Source organism: Rattus rattus, chromosome 12, assembly GCF_011064425.1.
Source record: "Rattus rattus isolate New Zealand chromosome 12, Rrattus_CSIRO_v1, whole genome shotgun sequence".
NCBI lineage: Eukaryota > Metazoa > Chordata > Mammalia > Rodentia > Muridae > Rattus > Rattus rattus.
Window position 1 is genome coordinate 3,325,682 of NC_046165.1, and position 21,923 is coordinate 3,347,604.

General features: G+C 47.2%; 1 protein-coding gene across 5 annotated transcripts in view; it reads left to right on the forward strand.

The window, feature by feature from the left end:
- Dock9 (dedicator of cytokinesis 9) overlaps positions 1–18,891 on the forward strand; it is a 256,367-nt gene extending 237,476 nt beyond the window's left edge. For all 5 annotated transcript variants that reach the window (XM_032917515.1, XM_032917513.1, XM_032917510.1 and 2 more), the window contains 6 exons: positions 684–830; positions 4,483–4,693; positions 9,894–10,084; positions 13,326–13,426; positions 13,865–14,003; positions 17,536–18,891. In XM_032917515.1, the coding sequence (XP_032773406.1) occupies positions 684–830; positions 4,483–4,693; positions 9,894–10,084; positions 13,326–13,426; positions 13,865–14,003; positions 17,536–17,658 (912 nt within the window). In that variant the 3' untranslated portion in view covers positions 17,659–18,891. The remainder of the gene's footprint in view (positions 1–683; positions 831–4,482; positions 4,694–9,893; positions 10,085–13,325; positions 13,427–13,864; positions 14,004–17,535) is intronic.
- The last annotated feature ends 3,032 nt before the right edge of the window (positions 18,892–21,923 follow it).

Consider the following 21,923-nt stretch of genomic DNA (forward strand, 5'->3'; position numbering starts at 1 on the left):
TGACTGCCTCTAAACTCCCAGTTTGATGTGTACTGTTTGTGTGTTTGATGTTCGCCTGTTTGTTTGTATTTTGTTTTTTTCCCACATATATTGTGTTTTTTATACCATTTTCTCTCCTGTTACTTCAGATGAGAAACTTTTTGAACATTAATTTCAAATATTAACCCCCAATCTGAACATTTTAATTTCCAACCTTTTTCACTTCCCATACGGTTCTAAAACTGCGGGCACACGTGACTGGTGCCACACCAGTAATGGCTGACTGTCCTGAGAGCAGGTTCCGTGCTGTTGAACCTCAGTGGTCTTTTTCAAAACTAAAGAACAATCGAATTCACTCAAACTTTATGTCCTTTCTGCCAGATCTACTCCAGACCTGATGTGTGTCCCTGGTGTGTCACACACGGCTAGTCGTTTCTCCGTGGGCCCTGCCTCTTGGGAATGTGAAACAGGGCTAACTCCCATTAAACTGAGAGCACGATGTCTCAGACCCCCAGTCATTCATTTCACCCAACACTTGGTGACTTCATGCGTTTGCAGCCTCTCCTTTTATCTTTGCTCCTTGACTCCGAGTTAGAGCCCTTCCCCCAGTTTGGACGGCCTGTTTAAGTGGGTTGACTTTGTTCCTGTTTCTATCACGGTCAGCGGATGACTTACTCAGGGACTAACTGCGCTCATCCTCACAGGGATTCTTCGAAGATGAAGACGGGAAGGAATACATCTACAAAGAGCCCAAACTCACGCCTCTGTCAGAAATTTCTCAGAGACTCCTTAAACTTTACTCGGATAAATTCGGTTCTGAAAATGTCAAAATGATACAGGATTCTGGCAAGGTACGACCTGTCCGATAGCCTTCATAGCAGTTTTTTTTAATTTATGTCATTGGCTGTAGAGTATGTGCTCACAAATGTGAAGAGGTGGTAAGGAGAGTCACCCTCAAGTGACACTGTGCTTGCTTCCCTCATACTTGCCTGTCTGTTCTTCATTGCATAATTTAGCTGGGATAGGGGCAAATGCCTGTATTCCCAGGACTCTGTAGGCTGAGGCAGGAGGATCACACCTTACAAACCAGCCTTAAGCTAAGTAGTGAGACCTCGTCCCTAAAACACCCAGAAACAAAAGTGCCCTCTTTTACCACGTAATTCACTTACTACTGGCTCGGCTGTGTTCTGTCCCAGATGTCTCCAAGGCTGTCTTTGACCGCACCTTCCCGTAGCCAGGCGTCTGACCTGACTGCTCCCCTGGTGGTACGAGCTCAGACAGACCAAGTGGGTCACCCTCTAGCCAGAGCGACTGAGGAGTGAGACCTGCTCTCTTCAGAGTGGCTTGGCTCTCAGGAGGATCCTTCTCACACCACACAGTTGTCCTGAGCACTCACGTATCCGCCCTGTCCCGGCGACGACCAGGAGGCCGGGTGTCCCTCCGCTTCCCAACCCAAGCCAAAGGCACATTTAAAGATGTTCTGGTTTTAACTGAAGGGAACGGGGCAAAGGGTTCTGCTGCCAGATGTGACAGGTACCCGGGGACTCCAGCAGCCGGGGACACTAAGAGGAAGACGATGAGTTCAGGGCCAGCCTGACCTATGTAGCCAGACCTTCCCTGTCTTTAAAAACACAAAATCCAGCCATGTGTTTCGTCTCTCCAACAATGAAAAGCTCCCTTCTTTCTAAGGGAGGAGTCCACAGCTCTTTATTCCTGAGTTCTCCGCTGACCGCCCAGGGTCTAGCAGCGTGTTTTGGGGACAGGGTCCCCGAGAGCCCTTGTTTTCCCCAGTCTTGTGCTCTGATAAGTAGGGAGCTATGGAAAAGTTGAAGAAAGCAGTGGGGACCGGTTTCAGCTGGATTCTGGATGAGGCAGAGGACAGGACAGTCCCTCCCTCAGTCCTATGTGTTCCGGCTCCCCCTTGAGTGACAGGTGTGTTTTCTTCCCCTAGTGAACTTCCGGGATGTTTCTAGACCGGGTTCTCTAGAGGCTGATCCTCTGTTACAGGGGAGGGACCAGAGAAGAGAACTCAGCTCACAGCCACAGAGACTTGGGGCTTCTTGTCCTGTGCTCCGCCCACCACCGTCTTGGGGTCCCTAAGGCGTCGTGTAGGTCACCTGTGGGCTTCTCAGGACTGTGCTGATTTCTGTGTACCTCGCCTGTGGAGTCCTGGGTTAGCGCACTCCACTCCACCAAGACCAGGGACATCTCCAAAAGGCAGTCTTCAAAAGCTCACTAAGATATCTCCCCACTCCCGCCTTCCCCTGAGTTCCTGTGGTCTAGTACTTGATGTCGTGCTAAGCTGGTGGAATAAGAGAGGAAGCATCGTGTCTTACTCGGCGCCTCTCCAGGCCTTAATCATTAAGACCCACCATCCAGGGGCCGGAGAGATGGCTCAGTGTCCAGAGCGGTGGCTGACCCAGCAGAGATCCCGGTTCAAGTCCCAGCACCCACACAGCGGCTCACAGCTGCCTGTAACTCCTGTTCCAGGGAATCTGATGCCCTCTTTGACCCTCACAGAGACCAGGCACACACGTGGTGAACAGAGAGACGTGCAAGGCAAAACATGCATAAAAAGTAAAACAAAGATAAGGTCCAAATGGATCAAGTCGCTTTGTCCAGTTAGGCTTCTTCCGGAAGAGTCTTGTGAAAGCAGAGAGGCAGCTTCCACATTCAGCCCTTCACCCAGGCTCCCCGTTCTGCTCCCTGCCCATTTCCAGTGTGGCTCGATGGGACTGCCCTGTTGTAGAACCTTCTTGCCCTGTCAGTCACCAGTGCTCCCTTCCTGCAGCCTGTACATACCAGCAGCCGTGACACAAAACGTAGAGAGGTACACCCAGAACCAGGCGGAAGCCCCATTCTCTCTGCCTTTGAGTTGATTTTGCTAAAGACAGTCTACGTTAATGGATTCAAATGCAACTGCGTGATGGTGAAGCCAGGGAGAGGCTCAGTGGTGAAGGAGCCTGCACACAGACCTGAGAGTGCAATCTCTGGATCCCACGAGGTTCCTGCAGAGAACCAACTCCAAAGAGCTGTGCTGTGACCTCTACATGCATATGCCATGGCACACATGTACCTGCATACACATGCACACACACAAACAATAACATAAATAGAAAGTACAATTGCGGTAAAGCTCTATGAATTTTTTAAACTTTGGCACTAGACACCCTCATGCCGACATTTTCTGTCTTGTTCTAAGCATGTGCAGAGCAGTGAAGGCGTCTGGCTGCCCTGAACACTCCACACACCATTGCTTCCATGGCCATTTTATTGCTCTGGGTTAAATGCAACTAGAACGTGCAGAATTGATTTGTCTCGCTAATGGAAATCAATTTTTGTCTCTCTGTGCAACATGCCTGTTTAATTTCCCATCGCGTGTGAGATACCAGAGGACCACCAACTCTCACAGCTCCGTCACAGAATTGTTCCTGTACTGGGTTAACCAGAAAGGAAAGCTACTGTCTAATCGTAAATTAGGTTAATCTGCACGTGTGTTAAATGAATTCATCTGCAGCTGTCAGCGTCTCATTTGATCTGACAACCAGTTAATAATAATTTAGGGCCTAACATTTGATCCTTATTTTTTAAGTAAACCTTTTTTTTTCCTAGCCAAGTACATAAAAGTACATAAAATGAACAAAAATTAAAATGGAGAAATCCAGGCGAAGACAGGGAAGGGTGGTAGACCCTGAGCAAGAGAACTCCCAGGTTTCCTCACAGTTTTCCTCGGTGTCATGGGAAGAAATAGTGGGGATTCTAGGTTACTCAAGAGTGACGAGGCCAGGCTGGTGCTGTGACTCGCACTGTCCTTCCACCGCTTAGGAAGTGGACACAGGATAGGGGTCATAGTCACACTGGGCTACATGAAACCCTGTGGAAAGCAAGATGGGTGGGGAGGGGCGATGGGAAGAAAGGAAGGAAGGGAGGAGAGGGGAAGCAAGGGACAAAAAGCCAGAGTTACTTAAATGTGAGGTGTCATCATTGGTTAGGCTCTGTCTTTCTAGACACGTCTGAGGGAATTAGATGGCCTGCGTAGAATTATTGTTGTCTAGTACCATGGTGCATTGTGTTTATGAGAAAAATGTTCTTTCTTACTTTTACGGATAAAGCAGGTGGTATGTATGTCGTGGTGCGTAGTGTTTACTCTGACGTGTGCATACGTGCATGATACGTACATACTGGTATATGTGTGCTTATAAAAGTCTCAAAGCAAGGTATAAATTGACACATGGATGAAGTTGTTATAATGAAACCCATTACCATGTTTCCTAACACGGAGAAATCAGTTTAGAACTGTCTCCACACATTCGTGTGTTCACATGTGCATGTACGTGTATATGAATCTTCTCGAAACAAATACAGCAATTGATCCTGAATAGCAGCGTTGATCGTGGTGGTAGACACACCTGCTACATTTTTTCTCAAAATGTTTTCTAGTTAGAAGTTTAGACTGGGAAGATCCCAGAGACAGCACCTGACTTGTTGCTTATTGGGTTAAAGGTCAACCCGAAGGATCTGGATTCCAAGTTTGCTTACATCCAGGTGACCCATGTGACCCCATTCTTTGATGAAAAGGAGTTACAAGAGAGGAAAACAGAGTTTGAACGATGTCACAACATCCGGCGCTTCATGTTCGAGATGCCCTTCACCCAGACTGGGAAGAGGCAGGGTGGCGTGGAGGAGCAGTGTAAGCGACGGACCATCCTGACAGGTGAGCCTTCCTCTCCAAGCACATAGCTCTTCCAGAATAGGGATGTGTGGTTACCAAAAATAAACCAAAGGCACTGGCTCAATGGCTGAAAGCACTTTCTGTTCTTATACAAGGCCCAAATTCAGTTCCCAGAGCACCTGCATGGGAACTTACAAACATCTGTAACTCCAGTCCCAGAAGTCTGAGGGTATCTGACATCCTCTTCTGCCTTTCTCCAGCACTGGGCACCAACCCCACAGACATACAGGCAGACAAAAGACTCATAATGTAAAGATAAATAAATCCTAAAAAATTAAAGTAAGCAAACTCAGGATATGGGGCAGAGAAATGTCCCAGCAGTTAAGAGTGTTTACCACTCTTCCAGAGGTTCAGTTCCCAGCACCCACAGCAGGCTGTGGCAAGTGCTTGTAGTGCCCTCCCCACTGGTTCTCATGTCCTGTTCTGGCTTTGTCAGGTACAGATGTGCCCACATACATACTCACCCATAGACACCCATATGCATACAAATACACACATGTCCATGTGCACTCACCTGTACATACTCAAGGTAAAAATAAAATTAAAAATAAACTCAGGCAGCATCATACAGCATTTTTTTTTTACAATTTACATGAAGAAGCTTACATTTATGAAGTTTCCCACATTTAAGAAACTCTTTAATGCATTAGCCACATTGCCATCCCAAGGATGAGCTCGCCCTCTCCTAGCACACATTCGGTTTCCCTAATGAGCACCTGAGTGCCAGATCCTTACCAACTAAGAAAACTGTTTCCAGACGATACGTTCTTGTGATTACCGGTTTCAGTGCTATCTGTACAGCAATAACAACCTCACCTTTGGGTTTTTAAATCAGCATTTCTCAGAGTTTATCCTGGAGCCACCCCTGGGAATTTAAACTAAAGATTTTTCAGGCTCTACCCACCCCACCCCCTAAATCTGATGAATCAGAAATAAGGGATGGTACCCAAGCTCCTGTGTCTGCGAGCACTCCGGGGACTCTAGGTGCATGCTCAGACCTGGGAACTTCTGCTGGGGCGGGGGAGAAGGGAACGCACCGCTGAGCTGGGCATTTACTTTTATCACGAATCTTGATTCATAACAGGCTGTTCTCTCTGGGCACATGCTCTTCCGGTTATGGTTCATTCACATTTGTTACTGAACCATTTTAGATTAGATAAAGAACGTGAGCTGAGCTCTCTATCACCACAGAGGACAAAGAGTAGCTGGCTTCAAAAGAGATACAACAGACACAGCCATGTTGGTTCTGAGAATAGCCACTCACCACACCTTAAGGGCTGAGGAAGTTAAGTGCCTGACCTGAGACTCCTACAGACCTGAGTCACTGTCTCACTGTGCGAACTTGGAGAGATTGCCAAACCTCCCTGTGCCTTCCTCTCATTGTGTTAAAATATCCTGTTAAGTACAGACAGGAGGGGAAAGAGTATGCTTTGGGTGGCCAGATCTCACCCACCATTGAACTTTTAACTTTAGGGGTTGACAGTGAGCACAAGGGAAGCACACCAGAGACAGTGTAGCCACAGACAGCCAGAGACAGTATAGCCAGATACAGTATAACCATAAACAGTGTAGTCAGAGACAGTGTAACCAGAAACGCTGTAGCCAAAGACACTGTAGCCACAGACACTGTAGCCACAGACAGTATAACCACACACAGTGTAGCTAGCTACAGACAGCTAGAGACAGTATAGTCAGATACGGTATAACCAGAAACAGTGTAGCCACAGACAGTGTAACCAGAGAGAATGTAGTCAGAGACAGTATAACCAGAGACACTGTAGCAGGAGACAGTGTAACCACACACAGTGTAGCCACAGACAGCCAGCGACAGTATAGTCAGATACGGTATAACCAGAAACAGTGTAGCCACAGTGTAACCAGAGAATGTAGTCAGAGACAGTGTAACCAGAGACACAGTAGCCAGAGACAGTGTAACCACACACAGTGTAGCCACAGACAGCCAGAGACAGTGGTATAACCAGAGACAGTATAGCCAGAGACAGTAGTATAATCAGAGACAGTGGTGTAGCCATAGACAATGGTGTAATCAGAGACAAGTACAAGGTTTGTGCTGAAATACCTAAAAGTGTGGGAAGGATAGCTAACCAAGACAGAGTATAGAGTTAGACAAAACTTTTTTATATAAGTCACTGGTAGCATATACACCCCATAGCAACCTTTAAAGAAACACACACCACATTGGAGACTTTGAACTAGAGTTTCTTTCCTGTTACCAAGCCTCTGGGTCCTTCCCCTGTATTACTGTAAACCTGACCTTTGGCCCAGCAAATTGTAGGGGAGCCCTGGCCTTCCCTGCCCTCTGCACACAGGAGGCTTACCCTTCTGCACAGGTCCAATTATCTGAAAACACTTCGTGGTTGCCCCCTCCCTGCCCTCCCAGGGTAGATGTTTCTGGACCTGCCTCTCCTTTCTTCCTTCCTTCCCAGTTAGTGTTCCCACATCTTTCAGTTCTCAGTCCTACTCCACTCAACTCGGAGACATGTTTGCTGCCTACCTCCTGTTCATCTTTGTCTGCCATACACTGGAGACAGACTCTGTCTTCCTAAAGGGCCACACAGCGCACCAGTGCACAGCACCTGTGTATAATTACTACGCAGTGGCTTGTCTGTCTGCCTTCCAGGGCCACTTTGCCCTCCCACATAGTCTTTGAGGCAGTGACGCACATCGCAGTGAGGTGTGCTCCCCCAAAATGAGGTCCATGCCCTTGTGCCCCTCACATCTCAGCAAGAGAAGGTGGCAGAGGTCACATGGGGCGTCAGAACATGCCACACATGCTGATGGATGCTGAGGAGTTTGGGAACGTGGAGTTTGATGGGGTGGATCTCATTGAGAACGTGGCATTTGAGTCAAGACTTGAGGGAGATGAGGGTGGCCAGAATGTCTATGTCTCTGGGGATAAAAGGCTGGAGCCAGGGTGTGTGAGGGAGAGGAGACAGGGCGAGGCCAGCAAGAATAGCAGGGCACTGGGAGTTTTCTCTGAACAGTATCCTGCTTGTGACCTCTTGAAGTCTAGCTCCCATCTAAGAAGCAATAGTCAGGCCTAACCCTGAGTGGGATCAGATCAATCATGGACACCTTGCACACCAACCCTGGAGTTGGCTTTCTCTGTGAAGTAATAGCACTACCTCACCAGTCAGATGCAAGGACAGCTGAGGTCAGAATACCGCTTCCCTGGCCGAGTGTGCAACGTTCAATTCTTTTTGTAAAGAGAGAGAGAGAGAGAGGAAGATGCCTTTGTGCAAGGAGGATCTGTCAGTCCCTCTGTTGCCACATAAAAGCCACTGCATCCACAAGGACACAAAAGAAATTCCAGAAAAGATCCCCAGACTAACTAAAAACATTTCTGAAACTGGAATGTGACCATTGAGGACATCTTCCTAGCTTTGCCCAGTCACTGATGGCCCTGAGGATGGGCAGCTGGCCCCATTTCCCTGTGATAAGTCTGGCCTGAATAAACTTTCCCTAGCCATTTACTAAACATTTCAAATGTAACGTCTCTCATTCTTTGCTTGTTAAAAATAAAATAAAATAAGGGGACTAGCTATAGTGGTGCACACCTTTAATCTCCGCACTCTAGAAGCAGATCTCTGTGAGTCCACAGCCAGCCTGGTCTGCGTAGTGAGTTCTAGGACAGCCAGGGCTCTTGAAGTAAGAACCTGTCCCACAGAAACAAAAATATAAAGTAAGGTCCTGGAAGACGGTTCAGTGAGAAGAAGCCTTTGTGTAGGCTCGATGACCTCAGTTTGACCCCTGGATCCCACAGGGTGGCAGGAGAGAACTGAGTCCCAAGAGTTGTCCCTCGCCCTCACCTGCACAGAGGAACACACATGCTGTGGTGTGTGCGCCTGCACATGCACACAGTAAAAAATAAACTTTTCAGCTTCCGTGTATGTGTCTAGTGGCAGACACAAGTATTGCATGTGCTCCTGCAACAAAGTAGAAACGCCAACCCTCAGATTGGAGCCCAGCATCAGCACAGTGTATTAGTTTACTTGTTTATTTGTTTATTTGACGTGTATGAGTACTTTGCCTGTATCTATATATGTGTGTCATGTGCACTCCTGGTTCCTAAAGAGGTCAGAAGAGTGTGTGGGATCTCCTGGAACCTGAATTACAGATGGGTGTGAGCCGCCATGCAGGCGCTCTTCTCTGAGCTGTCTCTCCAGCCTCCTCCTCCTCCTCCTACTACTACTACTACTACTATTATTATTATTATTATTATTATTATTATTATTATTATTATTGCTCATTGTTAAGCTGCTCAGTGTTGATATGGCCAGGTAGCTTGTTAAAAATAAAAACAGTGTGAGAACCAGTAAATATTTCCCTATTTCTTACCACTGGAAGCTTTAAAACACCTTTCCGCTGGAACGGTGGTTCTCCGCATTTGTGACTTTCTGATTCCTGAAATGAATGCTTTGCTTAGAAATTTATTCTCGTGTTTTTGTTTTTCATTGGTCTTCAGGGTTTAGAAAGATTTGTCATGCGATTCAACGTTCTTCAGAGGAAAGTGGATTTCCTCAAAGATATCTATGGCACTTTCTTTTTTACTTGGTCTGCTCAAAACTGGTCAGTGTTTTGGAAGCCATCTGGTCCTCTTTGTAGGGATCTCACAGCTTCCAAGCTGGGTTAGGGCACTTACAGAAAATAAACAAGGGGTAATGAAAGAGGTTTGGTTTTTCACAGATACACTTCAAGAGATGGCAAGTAGCCTATTCTGTTTACATTATGATACGACCCATCATTAAACACATTAAAGGGCCCGAGAGATGGGTCAGTGGCTAACTGCACTGGCTGCTCTTGCAGAAAACCTGAGCTTGTTTCCCAGCACCCACAGGGTGGCTCACAACACCTGGCCTCTGTGGGCAACACACACACAGTGCACAGACATACATGAGAGCAAACCATACATGCAAAGCTAGAAGTAAGTAAGACCGTAAGCATACAGTGTTTAAAGGAGAGAGAGAGAGAGAGAGAGAGAGAGAGAGAGAGAGAGAGAGAGAGAGAGAGAATGAGAATCCCACCTCCAAAGAGTATTAGCATAGGACGTTGGCAGCTTCTGAGTTTTTTAGCTGTAAAATAGGCGTGCTAATTATTTTCCCTCGGCAATAGGAAAGACATGTAGACTCTGACATGACTCTGGGTCCCCATTCCTCTGCAGCAATACACTGCTTCCCCTATGTAAAGAAGCGGATCCCTGTCATGTACCAGCACCACACTGACCTGAACCCCATTGAGGTGGCCATCGATGAAATGAGCAAGAAGGTGGCCGAGCTCCGCCAGCTGTGTTCCTCGGCCGAAGTAGACATGATCAAACTGCAGCTCAAACTGCAGGGCAGTGTGAGCGTCCAGGTGAGTGTGAGCGTCCATGTGAGTGTGAGCGTCCAGGTGAGTGTGAGCGTCCAGGTGAGTGTGAGCGTCCAGGTGAATGTGAGTGTCCAGGTGAGTGTGAGCATTCGGGTGAGTGTGAGCATTCGGGTGAGTGTGAGCGTCCAGGTGAGCTGAAGAGCCCCTATAGGGCAGTGTGAGCGTCCAGGTGAGTGTGAGTGTCCAGGTGAGCTGAAGAGCCCCTGCAGTAGAAGGGTCCCCTTCAGCTCGTAGGCTGCAGTCCCTTCACACCAGCCAGATCTGTCCTACCTGCCTGGTTCACCAGGCACTTTCCGGTTTCCCCGGTGTCTTATCTTCCATTATCAGAGGAAGCAGTAGGCTTACCTGCCCCCAATCCTGCCTACAACCTGGTAGCCTTATTGAGACAGTTCACTCTTCTTGGCACCCTGACTTTCCAGTGAGGTGGAGATGTTGATTCCTGGTTGGCAAGATAATCTTAAAGCCTAAGAAAGATGGGTAGCAGTAGGCTTTCCCATAAACGCTGGCTTCTAGTTTCTGTGAAAATTGTGTCTGAGACCAATACCTTGAGTTTCATAGTTTTGGGTTTTTGTTTGTTTGTTTTTTGGTTATCAGAAGGTCTTCACTTTAATTTAGCCCAATCAAGTTAAGTGTGCTGGTAACGTTTTTAAGTTCTTTTTGAGGATTTTATGTATCAAACTGTATTTACATGTCCATCCCAGCTCCTCCCGTGACCTCCATTCCTCCTCAGATTCAGGATCCCCAGTTTTTAAACTATCACACACACATGCACACATGCACGCACGCGCGCGCGCGCGCACACACACACACACAGGCACGCTCAAAACAGAATGACTTCAGCAGTGTGTGTGTGTGTGTGCGTGTGTGTGTGTAGGGCTGACCTGTCAGGGGCTCGTCCCCAGAGAAGAAGGTGTCTTCCTTCCTTTCTCAGTGCCTGTAGCTCTCCATCTGGGCTGGAGCCTCTCGAGAGTCCCCGCTTGTGTTGGCTTGTCTGTAGGCCGTTGGTGTGTTGTTTTTCAGATCTGATTCCAGGCAGTCACACTGTTGGGATTTTGACAGGGACACTACTGTTGGTTTTATTGGCTTATTGATTGATGATTGATTGATTGTCCTTTCAGAGAAATGCCTAGCACATGTGGTGACACCTGTAATGATTCATATGTTGAAATTTCACATATGAAATTCATATGTGAAAAATTATCAAGCTATATACCTGAAAGAAATGTTCTCTTTTTAAAGTTATTTCAGACAGTTAACTAGGCAATAGGCAAATTTTAAATCCGCTCCCTGAAGCGACCAGCTTTATACATACATAAGGAATTCAAGCACCTGTCTGTTCCTCCATGTGCCCCTGGAGTTCATAGTTGTTTCGTCCAAGTGTAGTCTACAAGGGCTTCTGTAAACAAAGACATGTACTGTGTACGTTCAGCATCCGGGACTCAGTTTCTGCAGTCAGCTTTTGTCTCTGCTTCTTCAGGAGTACACAGAAGGAGCCCTGAGTTTCGAGCTGGTTCTTTACCAAATGTCATTGACCACTGAAGTATTTGTAGATATTTTTAGTCACTCGCTCATGTCCTATAAGCCTAAATGACAAAGGGACTATTATAAAGGGATTAATGGCATTCTAGCAACAACGTGATTGTACAACAGCCAGAGGCCACCTTTCCTGTAGCTAAAAATGTCTCCTGATGACTTGACCTGGGAACTTGGAGCCTCTATTCGAAGACCAGTGAAGGGGCAGGGCCAGAGGGCTTGAACTCTCTAGAGGGTAAAGAATGCAGTACCATATGACAATGACCTTCGAGTTTATTAAGATACCCAGTCACCTTACAGAACAATGAAGCCCATGCTGAAACAAAGACTGGAAGTTCACACCGGCGCCCACCTGGGTAATGGAGTGGAGGCCAGAGAAAGTTAGCTCTCTTTCCTTTCAGCATTCCAGTGACTCTCGCTCTCCCTAGCTCTTTAGCATGGCACTCCATGACCTTACTGTATTATGTTTTGCATAGTCTCAGCAATCACCCTCTCCGTCTCTGTTTCCACACATGAGATAGTCTTTATGTTGTCCTCCATTAGCTTGATTTCCACACAGCCTGATGCAGAGGCTGCCACATTCAGACACCATGGAAATTAGCACTCCATGGCTGAGGCCTTGCATCTGACCCTGGCTTCTGCCTCCCTGTGTCCCCATAGCGGCTGCGAAGTCCCCTTGCTCAGTTCTACATGACGATCAGAGCTCCACACCAACAGCATTCCCTCCCTTGCTAAACCCATCAGACCCTCCAGAAGAGATTGGGCAGTCCTTCCCTGAGCTCTCTGAGGCTCCCGGAATGTTGTCTTCCATATCCCAGGATCTAGCCTCATTTCTGAATTGTGTGGAATAAATTCCAACTTCAGAGAACTCTAGTTGGCGGGTAGAGAATTGGCGACACCCTGCCACATTGCCAAATGTTGATAATCTTTGATCTCCAGCACAACTCAGCACAAGTCAGCAGCACGGTTGGCCCTGGCTGCCTGCACAGTCCCGTGAGATGAGCAGGGCTTTGGTTTTGTTTCATGGCTGTAGGAGCTGGGAATATGGCTCAGCCAGTCAATTGCTTGCTGTGCAGGCTGAGTTCAGATTGCCAGCACTGTAATCCCAGCACCAGGGAGGCAGAGTCAAGTCACTGTCTGGGAGATCTAGTCTATTCAGTAAGAGAATCTGGCTCGAAAAAAAAAGTGGAGTGATAAAGACATGTCTGACCTCTAGCTTACACATAAACACATGTACACGGACACTCATACGTGCACACACAAAAGCACTGCCCTATGTTTCATTTCTCACCAGATTCACCAGGTCAGTACAGTGTAACACAAACCCCGCTGTCTTAAACCCTGTTTGAAGGAACCGTCCTCATGGGTTTGGAGACCTGGGCTCTGTTGTTTCACATCCTAGTTGCTCAGCTCTGAGTGCGTGCGTGCGTGCGTGCGTGCGTTCCCTACCCTGGCTCTCTCTAACATAAAATGAACAAGACCCAGAGGAGGGCTTAGGCGATGGGATCAATCGAGCAGGGTATGATGATGGAACTGAGTTTATGGTTTGTTTTTCTTGGCCTTCATGTACATGAAAGTCAGTGATCCTGACTGACTCGCTTAAACAGCCTTTGGACTCCGTGGCAACCAGCACAAATAAATAACAGCAGCCATTTTCCTCTAACACAGTGTCAAACCTCTGCGCTTTCCCCAGGTCAATGCTGGCCCGCTAGCATACGCCCGAGCCTTCCTCGATGACACCAACACAAAGAGATACCCTGACAATAAGGTGAAGCTGCTGAAGGAAGTTTTCAGGTAAAGCACGCTGAAGTTCCTCTTTAAGAAACTTACCTGGTTCTCCATGGTTGTCAGCCTTAAGTTACTAAGACGAACAGATGAGAGCTGAGGCAGTTTGCTTATGAAGAGGAAAGGCTGACTCGGGCTCAGTGTTTGAGATTGTCTGGGGCCTGTGGGGAGGAGTGTGTCGCAGTCACTTATGTCGCAGCCAGGAAGCAGAGGAGAGCGAGGAAGGGTCCTGAGCCCTACAGCCCCCTCACTGCCATGCCGCCAACACCCCTCAGGCTTCCCACTGGGTCCTACCCCGAACCTCCGTCACCCACCAATAGCACCACACTGGGGACCACACTTAACAACGGATGTCTGAGGGGTTACAGATCGAAACCACAGCTCAGTTCCGGTTCCAGCTGGACCAACCTCCTCCTACTTGCCTTTCTCCCCTCTCACCTCACTCAGGCAATTCGTGGAAGCTTGCGGCCAAGCCTTGGCAGTGAACGAACGTCTGATTAAGGAGGACCAGCTGGAGTACCAGGAAGAGATGAAGGCCAACTACCGGGAGATGGCCAAGGAGCTCTCCGACATCATGCGTGAGCAAGTAAGGACCCCGCTGGCCCGGGCAGCGTGCGGGGATGATGGGGTCTGAAACACTCCTAATGGTCAGTTACGCCTTCCAATATTCTGGAATTATCATTTCTGAAAAAAGTGTAACATACCACACCCTGCTGTACTAACCCAGATCACTCAGAGAAACCAGCAGCAAGTGCCCCCGTGTCACCTCTGTGGCACACTGTGAAGCACTGTGGGGGGGGGAGGGGCAGCATCTTTCTCCATGTTTCCTAAGCTTCACCTTCGCCTACGCCAAGCAAGGCAGAGAAACCTCATCCATGCTGTGCTTACCGCCTCCCTCGACAGAACAGGGCTGGCCAGCCTGGTTACCTGTTGGTGACCGTAGGTGACTTTTGTCATCTTAGCATAAAGTGGAATTGTTCCAGGTGAACAGTTGTCATGCCCGGAGAACACACAGGGTTCCTTACTCCACGGATCTCTTCAAGGGCATCCTTCCCGACCTCTTGTGCTTCCTGTCCTTCCTATGTGAATTCTCCACGTGCTCCCAGCAGGCATCAGAGGACACTTCCAGCCAGGGTGTTAGGCAGATGTCGAAGGGCAACGCGCACATCAAGTCCAGTCACTGTACCTATTACATTAGCTCCTGGATCTCACGCACGCCCTGTCGGTCGCCCGAGTCACTGTCTCTGGCCTTGCAGGATGGAGGCTGAGACTTTTTGTCAGCTTGCCTTGTCACGTGATAACTGGAAAATTCTTTTTATTTTTTTGTGAGAAATTCATATATGGATACCTACCTCCTCAATGCTCCCCCCTCTCTGTGAGTGTGTGTGTTTCACACACCCCTCTCACCTCTCACACACCTGTCTCTTTCTCTCTCACACACACAAACATGCACAGTCTCTCACATGCACACACCTTCTCAAACTCGTGGTTCCTTATTTCTTACCTACCATTGCTCTGCACATAAATTTGTAAATCCAACTCCTGCGTTCATTTGGTGTTGCTCCTATGTGTAGTGTTAGAGCTGACAGCTGGGATGCTCTCTCCTTCTCAGCAGCCATTAACTATCTCTAGCTCTTCATAAGGCTGGACTTGTGAGATCCCCCATTGTGAGACCTCCCCATCCCTGTTAGCATGCAGTCAGTGTTGCCATTTCTCAGGCCCTGTCTAGGCAGCCGTGTTGTTAAGCTATCACAGGGCTGCTTCCCTGTCTTCTATAGAACACACACAGTCTAGCCGCAGAAACCCTCATCTTCTGGCTCCTACGATAGTTCCACCCTTCTTCTGCAGTGTTTGAGCCCCAGGTGTAGGGGTCGTGTGGGGGATGCATCAGTTGGGGCTGTGCAGAACTAACTTGATCATTTGATCTTTAACATCCTTGCTTTTTTCCCCTCCTCCATGCCGCATGTGCTCAGATGGGATGGTAATACCATTTGTTTTATTTTCCTGATAAACTGTCTCCCTCACCCGAATCACATATGGTTCTGACCCAGTTTGAGCAATTGTGGGTTTGTGCATGTGCAGTGAAAAGCCTCTCTTCTGGTCATTTCTAAAAGTAGAAAAAATGGAAATGATTAAATCATTAATGTGTGAATAATTAAGCACAAGGGAGAGGAGGCTCATGGGAACAAACTGCTGGAGAAAGCTTGAGACCTTTTCCTCGGAACCTCCAGATTCCTGTGGGATGGAGCGCCTGATCAGCGGGCACCTACGGTCAGGATCAAGGAGGACAGAAGTAGAGAGATTGTTGGGTTGGATCTATGAGCGCCCAGACTGAGCTTAGTAACTGCAGTGGCCTCTAAGCATCCCATTGCCTCAGCATCTGTGAAGACTAAACCCTTCAGAGCCCATCACAGAAAGAAATGTGACCTGGCCTAGTGCCTTTGGTCTTTCCAGAGCTGTGTGGGTCTGTTCTTCTGAGTCTCCATGCAGCTAGAGGGCAAATCCTACACCCCATCCTCTGTAAGACCTGAAAAAAGGAGGTAGGAGAGAAAGTCGGATGATACAAACTCACTTCCAAAGGGGGAGACAGGAGAGAAAGTCGGATGATACAAACTCACTTCCAAAGGGGAGACAGGAGAAAGTCGGATGATACAAACTCACTTCCAAAGGGGAGGCAGGAGGAGAAAGTCGGATGATACAAACTCACTTCCAAAGGGGAGACAGGAGAGAAAGTCGGATGATACAAACTCACTTCCAAAGGGGGAGGCAGGAGAGAAAGTCGGATGATACAAACTCACTTCCAAAGGGGGAGGCAGGAGAGAAAGTCGGATGATACAAACTCACTTCCAAAGGGGGAGGCAGGAGAGAAAGTCGGATGATACAAACTCACTTCCAAAGGGGGAGGCAGGAGAGAAAGTCGGATGATACAAACTCACTTCCAAAGGGGGAGGCAGGAGAGAAAGTCGGATGATACAAACTCACTTCCAAAGGGGGAGGCAGGAGAGAAAGTCGGATGATACAAACTCACTTCCAAAGGGGGAGACAGGAGAGAAAGTCGGATGATACAAACTAACTTCCAAAGGGGGAGATAGGAGAGAAAGGCGGATGATACAAACTCACTTCCAAAGGGGAGGCAGGGAGAAAGTCGGATGATACAAACTCACTTCAAAGGGGGGAGGCAGGAGAAAATGGATGATACAAACTCACTTCCAAAGGGAGGCAGGAGAGAAATCGGATGATACAAACTCACTTCCAAAGGCAGGAGAGAAAGTCGGATGGAGAGAAAGTCGGATGATACAAACTCACTTCCAAAGGGGGAGACAGGACAGAAAGTCGGATGATACAAACTCACTTCCAAAGGGGGAGACAGGAGAGAAAGTCGGATGATACAAACTCACTTCCAAAGGGGGAGACAGGAGAGAAAGTCGGATGATACAAACTCACTTCCAAAGGGGGAGACAGGAGAGGTCGGATGACAGGAGAGAAAGTCGGATAATACAAACTCACTTCCAAAGGGGGAGATAGGAGAGAAAGTCGGATGATACAAATTCACTTCCAAAGGGGGAGACAGGACAGAAAGTCGGATGAATCAAACTCACTTCCAAAGGGGGAGATAGGAGAGAAAGTCGGATGATACAAATTCACTTCCAAAGGGGGAGATAGGAGAGAAAGTCGGATGATACAAACTCACTTCCAAAGGGGGAGACAGGAAAGAAAGTCGGATGATACAAACTCACTTCCAAAGGGGGAGATAGGAGAGAAAGTCGGATGATACAAATTCACTTCCAAAGGGTTTTTTCAGGACACAAGACGAGTTCACGTCTCAGTGGAGGTGAGAGATAGACCTCAGATCTGGGAAGCCTAGAAGGCTCCCATCGATTAAGTCCTGAAGGAAAGTGCAGTCTTTTTGATGTTCTCCTTACAATCTGCTTGGAAGGTGGGCATTTGTAGATAAGCCAAACCATCTATGCAAACGGCTGAAGCCCAAGCCTAGGTGGGCTCACCTTTCTGCCCTTTCAGGGCACAGCAGCTGAATGGGGAATCGGGACGTCACCTGAGATGACTGGCTGCCTGCCATAGCTTTGCACTTTGATAACACTGTCTTTCTGTACCTCAAGATTTGCCCCCTGGAGGAGAAGACAAGCGTGCTACCAAATTCCCTGCACATCTTCAACGCCATCAGCGGGACACCAACAAGCACAGTGGTTCAAGGGTTGACCAGTTCATCCTCAGTTGTGTGACTTTACCTCATGAACCACACATGGGGACATGCTTTGTCATGTGCAAACTCAGGACGACTTCCAGAGCTAATCACTGGTGTGGCCAAGCACAGGAAGAAGCCATGGGGAATGGGAGAGAGAAAGAGCCTGGACTGTGATATTTAATAGCAGATTTTATAGGAGTTGGGGGAAGGTGCACATATTTTTTTAAATCTCACTGGCAATATTTAGTTTTCCTCATGTCTTAACAGGTGTATGTGGATACTCTTGGACTGCAGTTCAATTTTATTCTTCTTACAGTATAGTATTAAAATAAATGGTCTAAAGGAAAAGAGGGAAAGTATGCTGGGACACCTGTAGCAGGTGTGCTGGGACACCTGTAGCAGGTGTGCTGGGACACCTGTAGCAGGTGTGCTGGGACATCTGTACCAGCTGTGCTGGGACACCTGTAGCAGATGCAGCAGCACTGAACCTGGGGATGGGGACTAAGCTGGAAAAATCTTGAAAATATTTTTCTCCCTGTGGCACATTCAGGTTGAGTACAAGAACTATTTTTGTGTCTAGTTTTGATGACTGAAGGGAATTGACTATTGAGATTTTTTACTAGTGAATGAGGAGACTTAGAGCCTTTATATTCATGCCTTGTGTTGACAACATGAGCACTTCAGAAGCTGAGTGTGAGCCTAAGCCTAGTCAGCAGCATAGAACCAAAGGCCTGTACTAGCGAACACACCTATGCTAAAACCTAAAACCCCATGTACATATGTTCTGTTAATACGGCCTCCTCGCTGAGTCCACGTACTTACTACATTTCTACACTTTTAATACATCAGTGTCCGTGTTAAGTTTATTATTCGTGACCCATTTGTGCTGTTCTCGGTATATGCAAACACATTGGACTTCACTGTTTATTCTTGTACATAAGAAGTGCAATATGGAGATGTATACAGTCTTTGCTATGTTAGGTTTATAAACTGTTTTTAAAAAGAAATTCATCCTTTTGCCAAAATGGTGGAGTATGTGATTGGTAAACCCTGAACCCTGTGGTGAGTGGAGGGATAATTTAAAGTTTTCACCATGTTATATTTTCTTTTAAGACTTTAATTTAGTAATTTTATATTTGGGAAAATAAAGGTTTTTAATTTAACTGGAATCACTGCCCTGCTGTAATTAAATATCGTGTACCCCAACTGTATTAAAAATAACACTGCTGATTTTCTGGTAATAAACACTGAATATTTTTTTGTTTGGCAATCCCCCCAAAAGGACAGGGTTCCTAGTGGTGAAATAACATTACATAATTTTCTCTAAAATAAAAAAAGTGCGGATGGATACAGTAAGATGGACGGAGTGTTGGCAGTTGTCAAAGCTGTGGTTGAGTGAATGGACCCCTGAACACCAGTTCTCTGCTTTTCTGGAAGTTTCCATGACACAGATTTGAAAAGGTGGAACTGGGAGTTTATGCTCACAGAGGACTCGGGTGACTGTGTAGCTGGCCCTGAGATGTACCAATGACTGCCTGGAAACAGGAGATGCTTCAGTCTGGTTTTCCTCCTTTCAGCTCTGTCAGAGCTCACGTCTGTCTTCTCCATGACTTGCTGCTGAGAGGAGCACTCTGGGATACAGTGGTTAAGTCATCTCTCCCAGAGATTCTTAGGCAGCCATGATGGTACACCCCACCCTTATGAAAGGCCACTGTGATGTGTGGGCCCTAAGGACTGTGCTGGGTCTGAAACATTCTCTGTTAGAGCTGAGGTGAAGCTGGAAAAAGAGACCAGAGATGGTGACGGGTGTGCTGATGCCCAGGACGATCTGCTTCAGACTCAGAGCTTCAGGAATGGCTTCGTTTAGGTTCCTCCGAGTCTCTGACACACCAGCCCCACGTCATAAGCCTCAGCTCAAACACCGTCACAAGTAGGTTTAGAGCCTTGTCATTGAGCTGGATTTACTAGTCATAAACACCTCATTTCGGAGTCATAAAATTCAAGTCATGAGAGGTAAGCAAAAGCCTAGAAAGAGTCCCTGGAAGCTGAGGTTGTTTGGAAGGTGGCCAACCCTCACTCACTGCACGAGTAGAGAAAGGCGCCCTCTCTGTGGTGGCCATGAGCTAGACGGACACCCTGTATAGCTGAGGACAAGCCAGAGCCATTCGGGTATAGAAAGGGAGTCGCCTTCAGTCACTACAGCACAGAGGTAAGGAGCAGTGGGGAAGGGGAAGGAGATTCCTGAGAGTTCATACAAAGTAGTTTAATTTTCATATAAGGTGACAGGTCGGGGCGGGGGAGACGCTCATGGTATGTACGCTGTAAGTCTGACAGTCTAAGTCCAGCCCCTCAGAGCCCACATAAAGGTGAAGAGAGAGAATGTCACAGGGTTATTTCCAACCCCATACACAGATAGTGACGGTAACTTAAAAATTATAAAATAGTGCTTTCTTAGGGAAAACTATTGCTAATTAGTAGTACATTTTAGAGTGTTTACGTAGATTGTAGTGTGTTTAATCGATGGAAAAGTATACATGACAGAATCTGGCTTTCTGATAATTCACATGTACGGTCAGCGATGGGACGTTCATGTTACCCGACCTTCGCCACGTCCACCTTCACATCCGTCTCGTCTTCCCTAACAGAAACCATATAATTATCAGGGAACAGCAGCTTCTTAGTTCCCCCTCTGAGAATACTGATTTTTTAAGTAACTAACTGCAGGATTAAAACTCTAGGTAGGTCCTTGCTAGGGACACTCGCTGCCTGGGAATTAAATGGTATACACAGACTTCTACGTGGAAAGAATGGCTGTGTGTAGCCAGCCCAGGCTGAAGGAGAACCCACGAGTAACAAAAAGATAACCACGGGTAACGGTTTACTCAAGGGGAAGCTCTTAAGTGGAGAAGCAGACTCAGGAACATAGTGAGTGTAAGGTTAGCCTGCGCTACACACATTCGATTGCCTTAATGGGGGATCTTTAAATGAGGCATGGTATAGTGTTAAAAAAAAAAAATCCCTAGTCACAGAGATTAGATTGGTCTAGATGGTGAACGTGTATATCAAAAGTCTACACACGTTTAATATATATAATCTGAGTCAGATGTGAATAAATACATTCAAGGTTTCCTTTTTGTTTTATTATTTATTTATTTATTTATTTATTTATTTATTCAGTGCTGGAAATGGATTGGCCTGGCACATGCTAGGCTGTCACTAAGCTGTGCCCTCAACCTACTTTTGCTTTTATTTTTCAGGGTAAGAACACACAGCAGGAGTTCTGCCCTCTTAAAATCTTAAGAACACAGCATCGTGTTAGAAATGCCACAGGGAATAGGGTTGTAAGACAGACGTGTCCACTGCGGCTTTTTATAGTTCAATTTCAGAACCAGCCTTCCAAGCCTGTGTGGTTTTTTTTTTTTTTTTCATCCACAAAAATGCACCAAAAATATTTAAGAAAAAAATTGCTTCTTATATTAAAAATGTGTGAACTCATTTCTAATCAATACTTCGCACATACGACGGTTGCTCTTGATCACCAACCTGAGTGGATTGAGGGTCACCTAGGCGGTCAGTGAGGCACAGCCACCGAGGGAGAAAACCCCATCCTAAATGTGGGTGGCACGAGGGGTTGGCAGGGCCCGAGTTGAATGAATATGGAAACTAGGAAGGATCCCAGTGTGCAGACAAGCCGTCTCTACTCTAAGCTCTTCACCACGGACTGCCTTGTCACAAGCTGGAGCCATCGAACCATGGCTGGCAACCTTGGAAACTGTGAGCACAGATCCCTTTCCCCTTGCTTAACCATGATCACAGCAGCTTTAGTCATAGCCAGAGACGGGAAACAACCCAGATGTCTCTCACCCAAGGGATAGATACAGAAAATGTGGTCCAGCCGCACGGTGCAGTACTACTCAGCCATTACAAACAAGGACATCCTGAGTTTCGAAGGCAAATGGATGGAACTAGAAAGTATCATCCTGAGTGAGGTGACCCAAACCCAAAAGGATATGCATGGTATGTACTCACTGATAAGTGGATACTAACCGTAAAGTACAGGGAAGCCATGCTACAATCAGTAGACCCAAAGAAACCAAACAACAAGGAGGGGACAAGGGAGGGTGGTTGAATCTTTCTCAGAAGGGGAGATAAAATGGATATCGGAGGTGGATGGAGGGAGGGAGGAACTGGGTGGAAGAGGGGATAGAGGGAGAGTGGGGTATGGGGGAGGGGAGTTCATATCTAGGGAGAGCAGGGGAGAGAGAGGGGAGAGAGAGGGGAGATTGGCTGGGGGATGGGGGC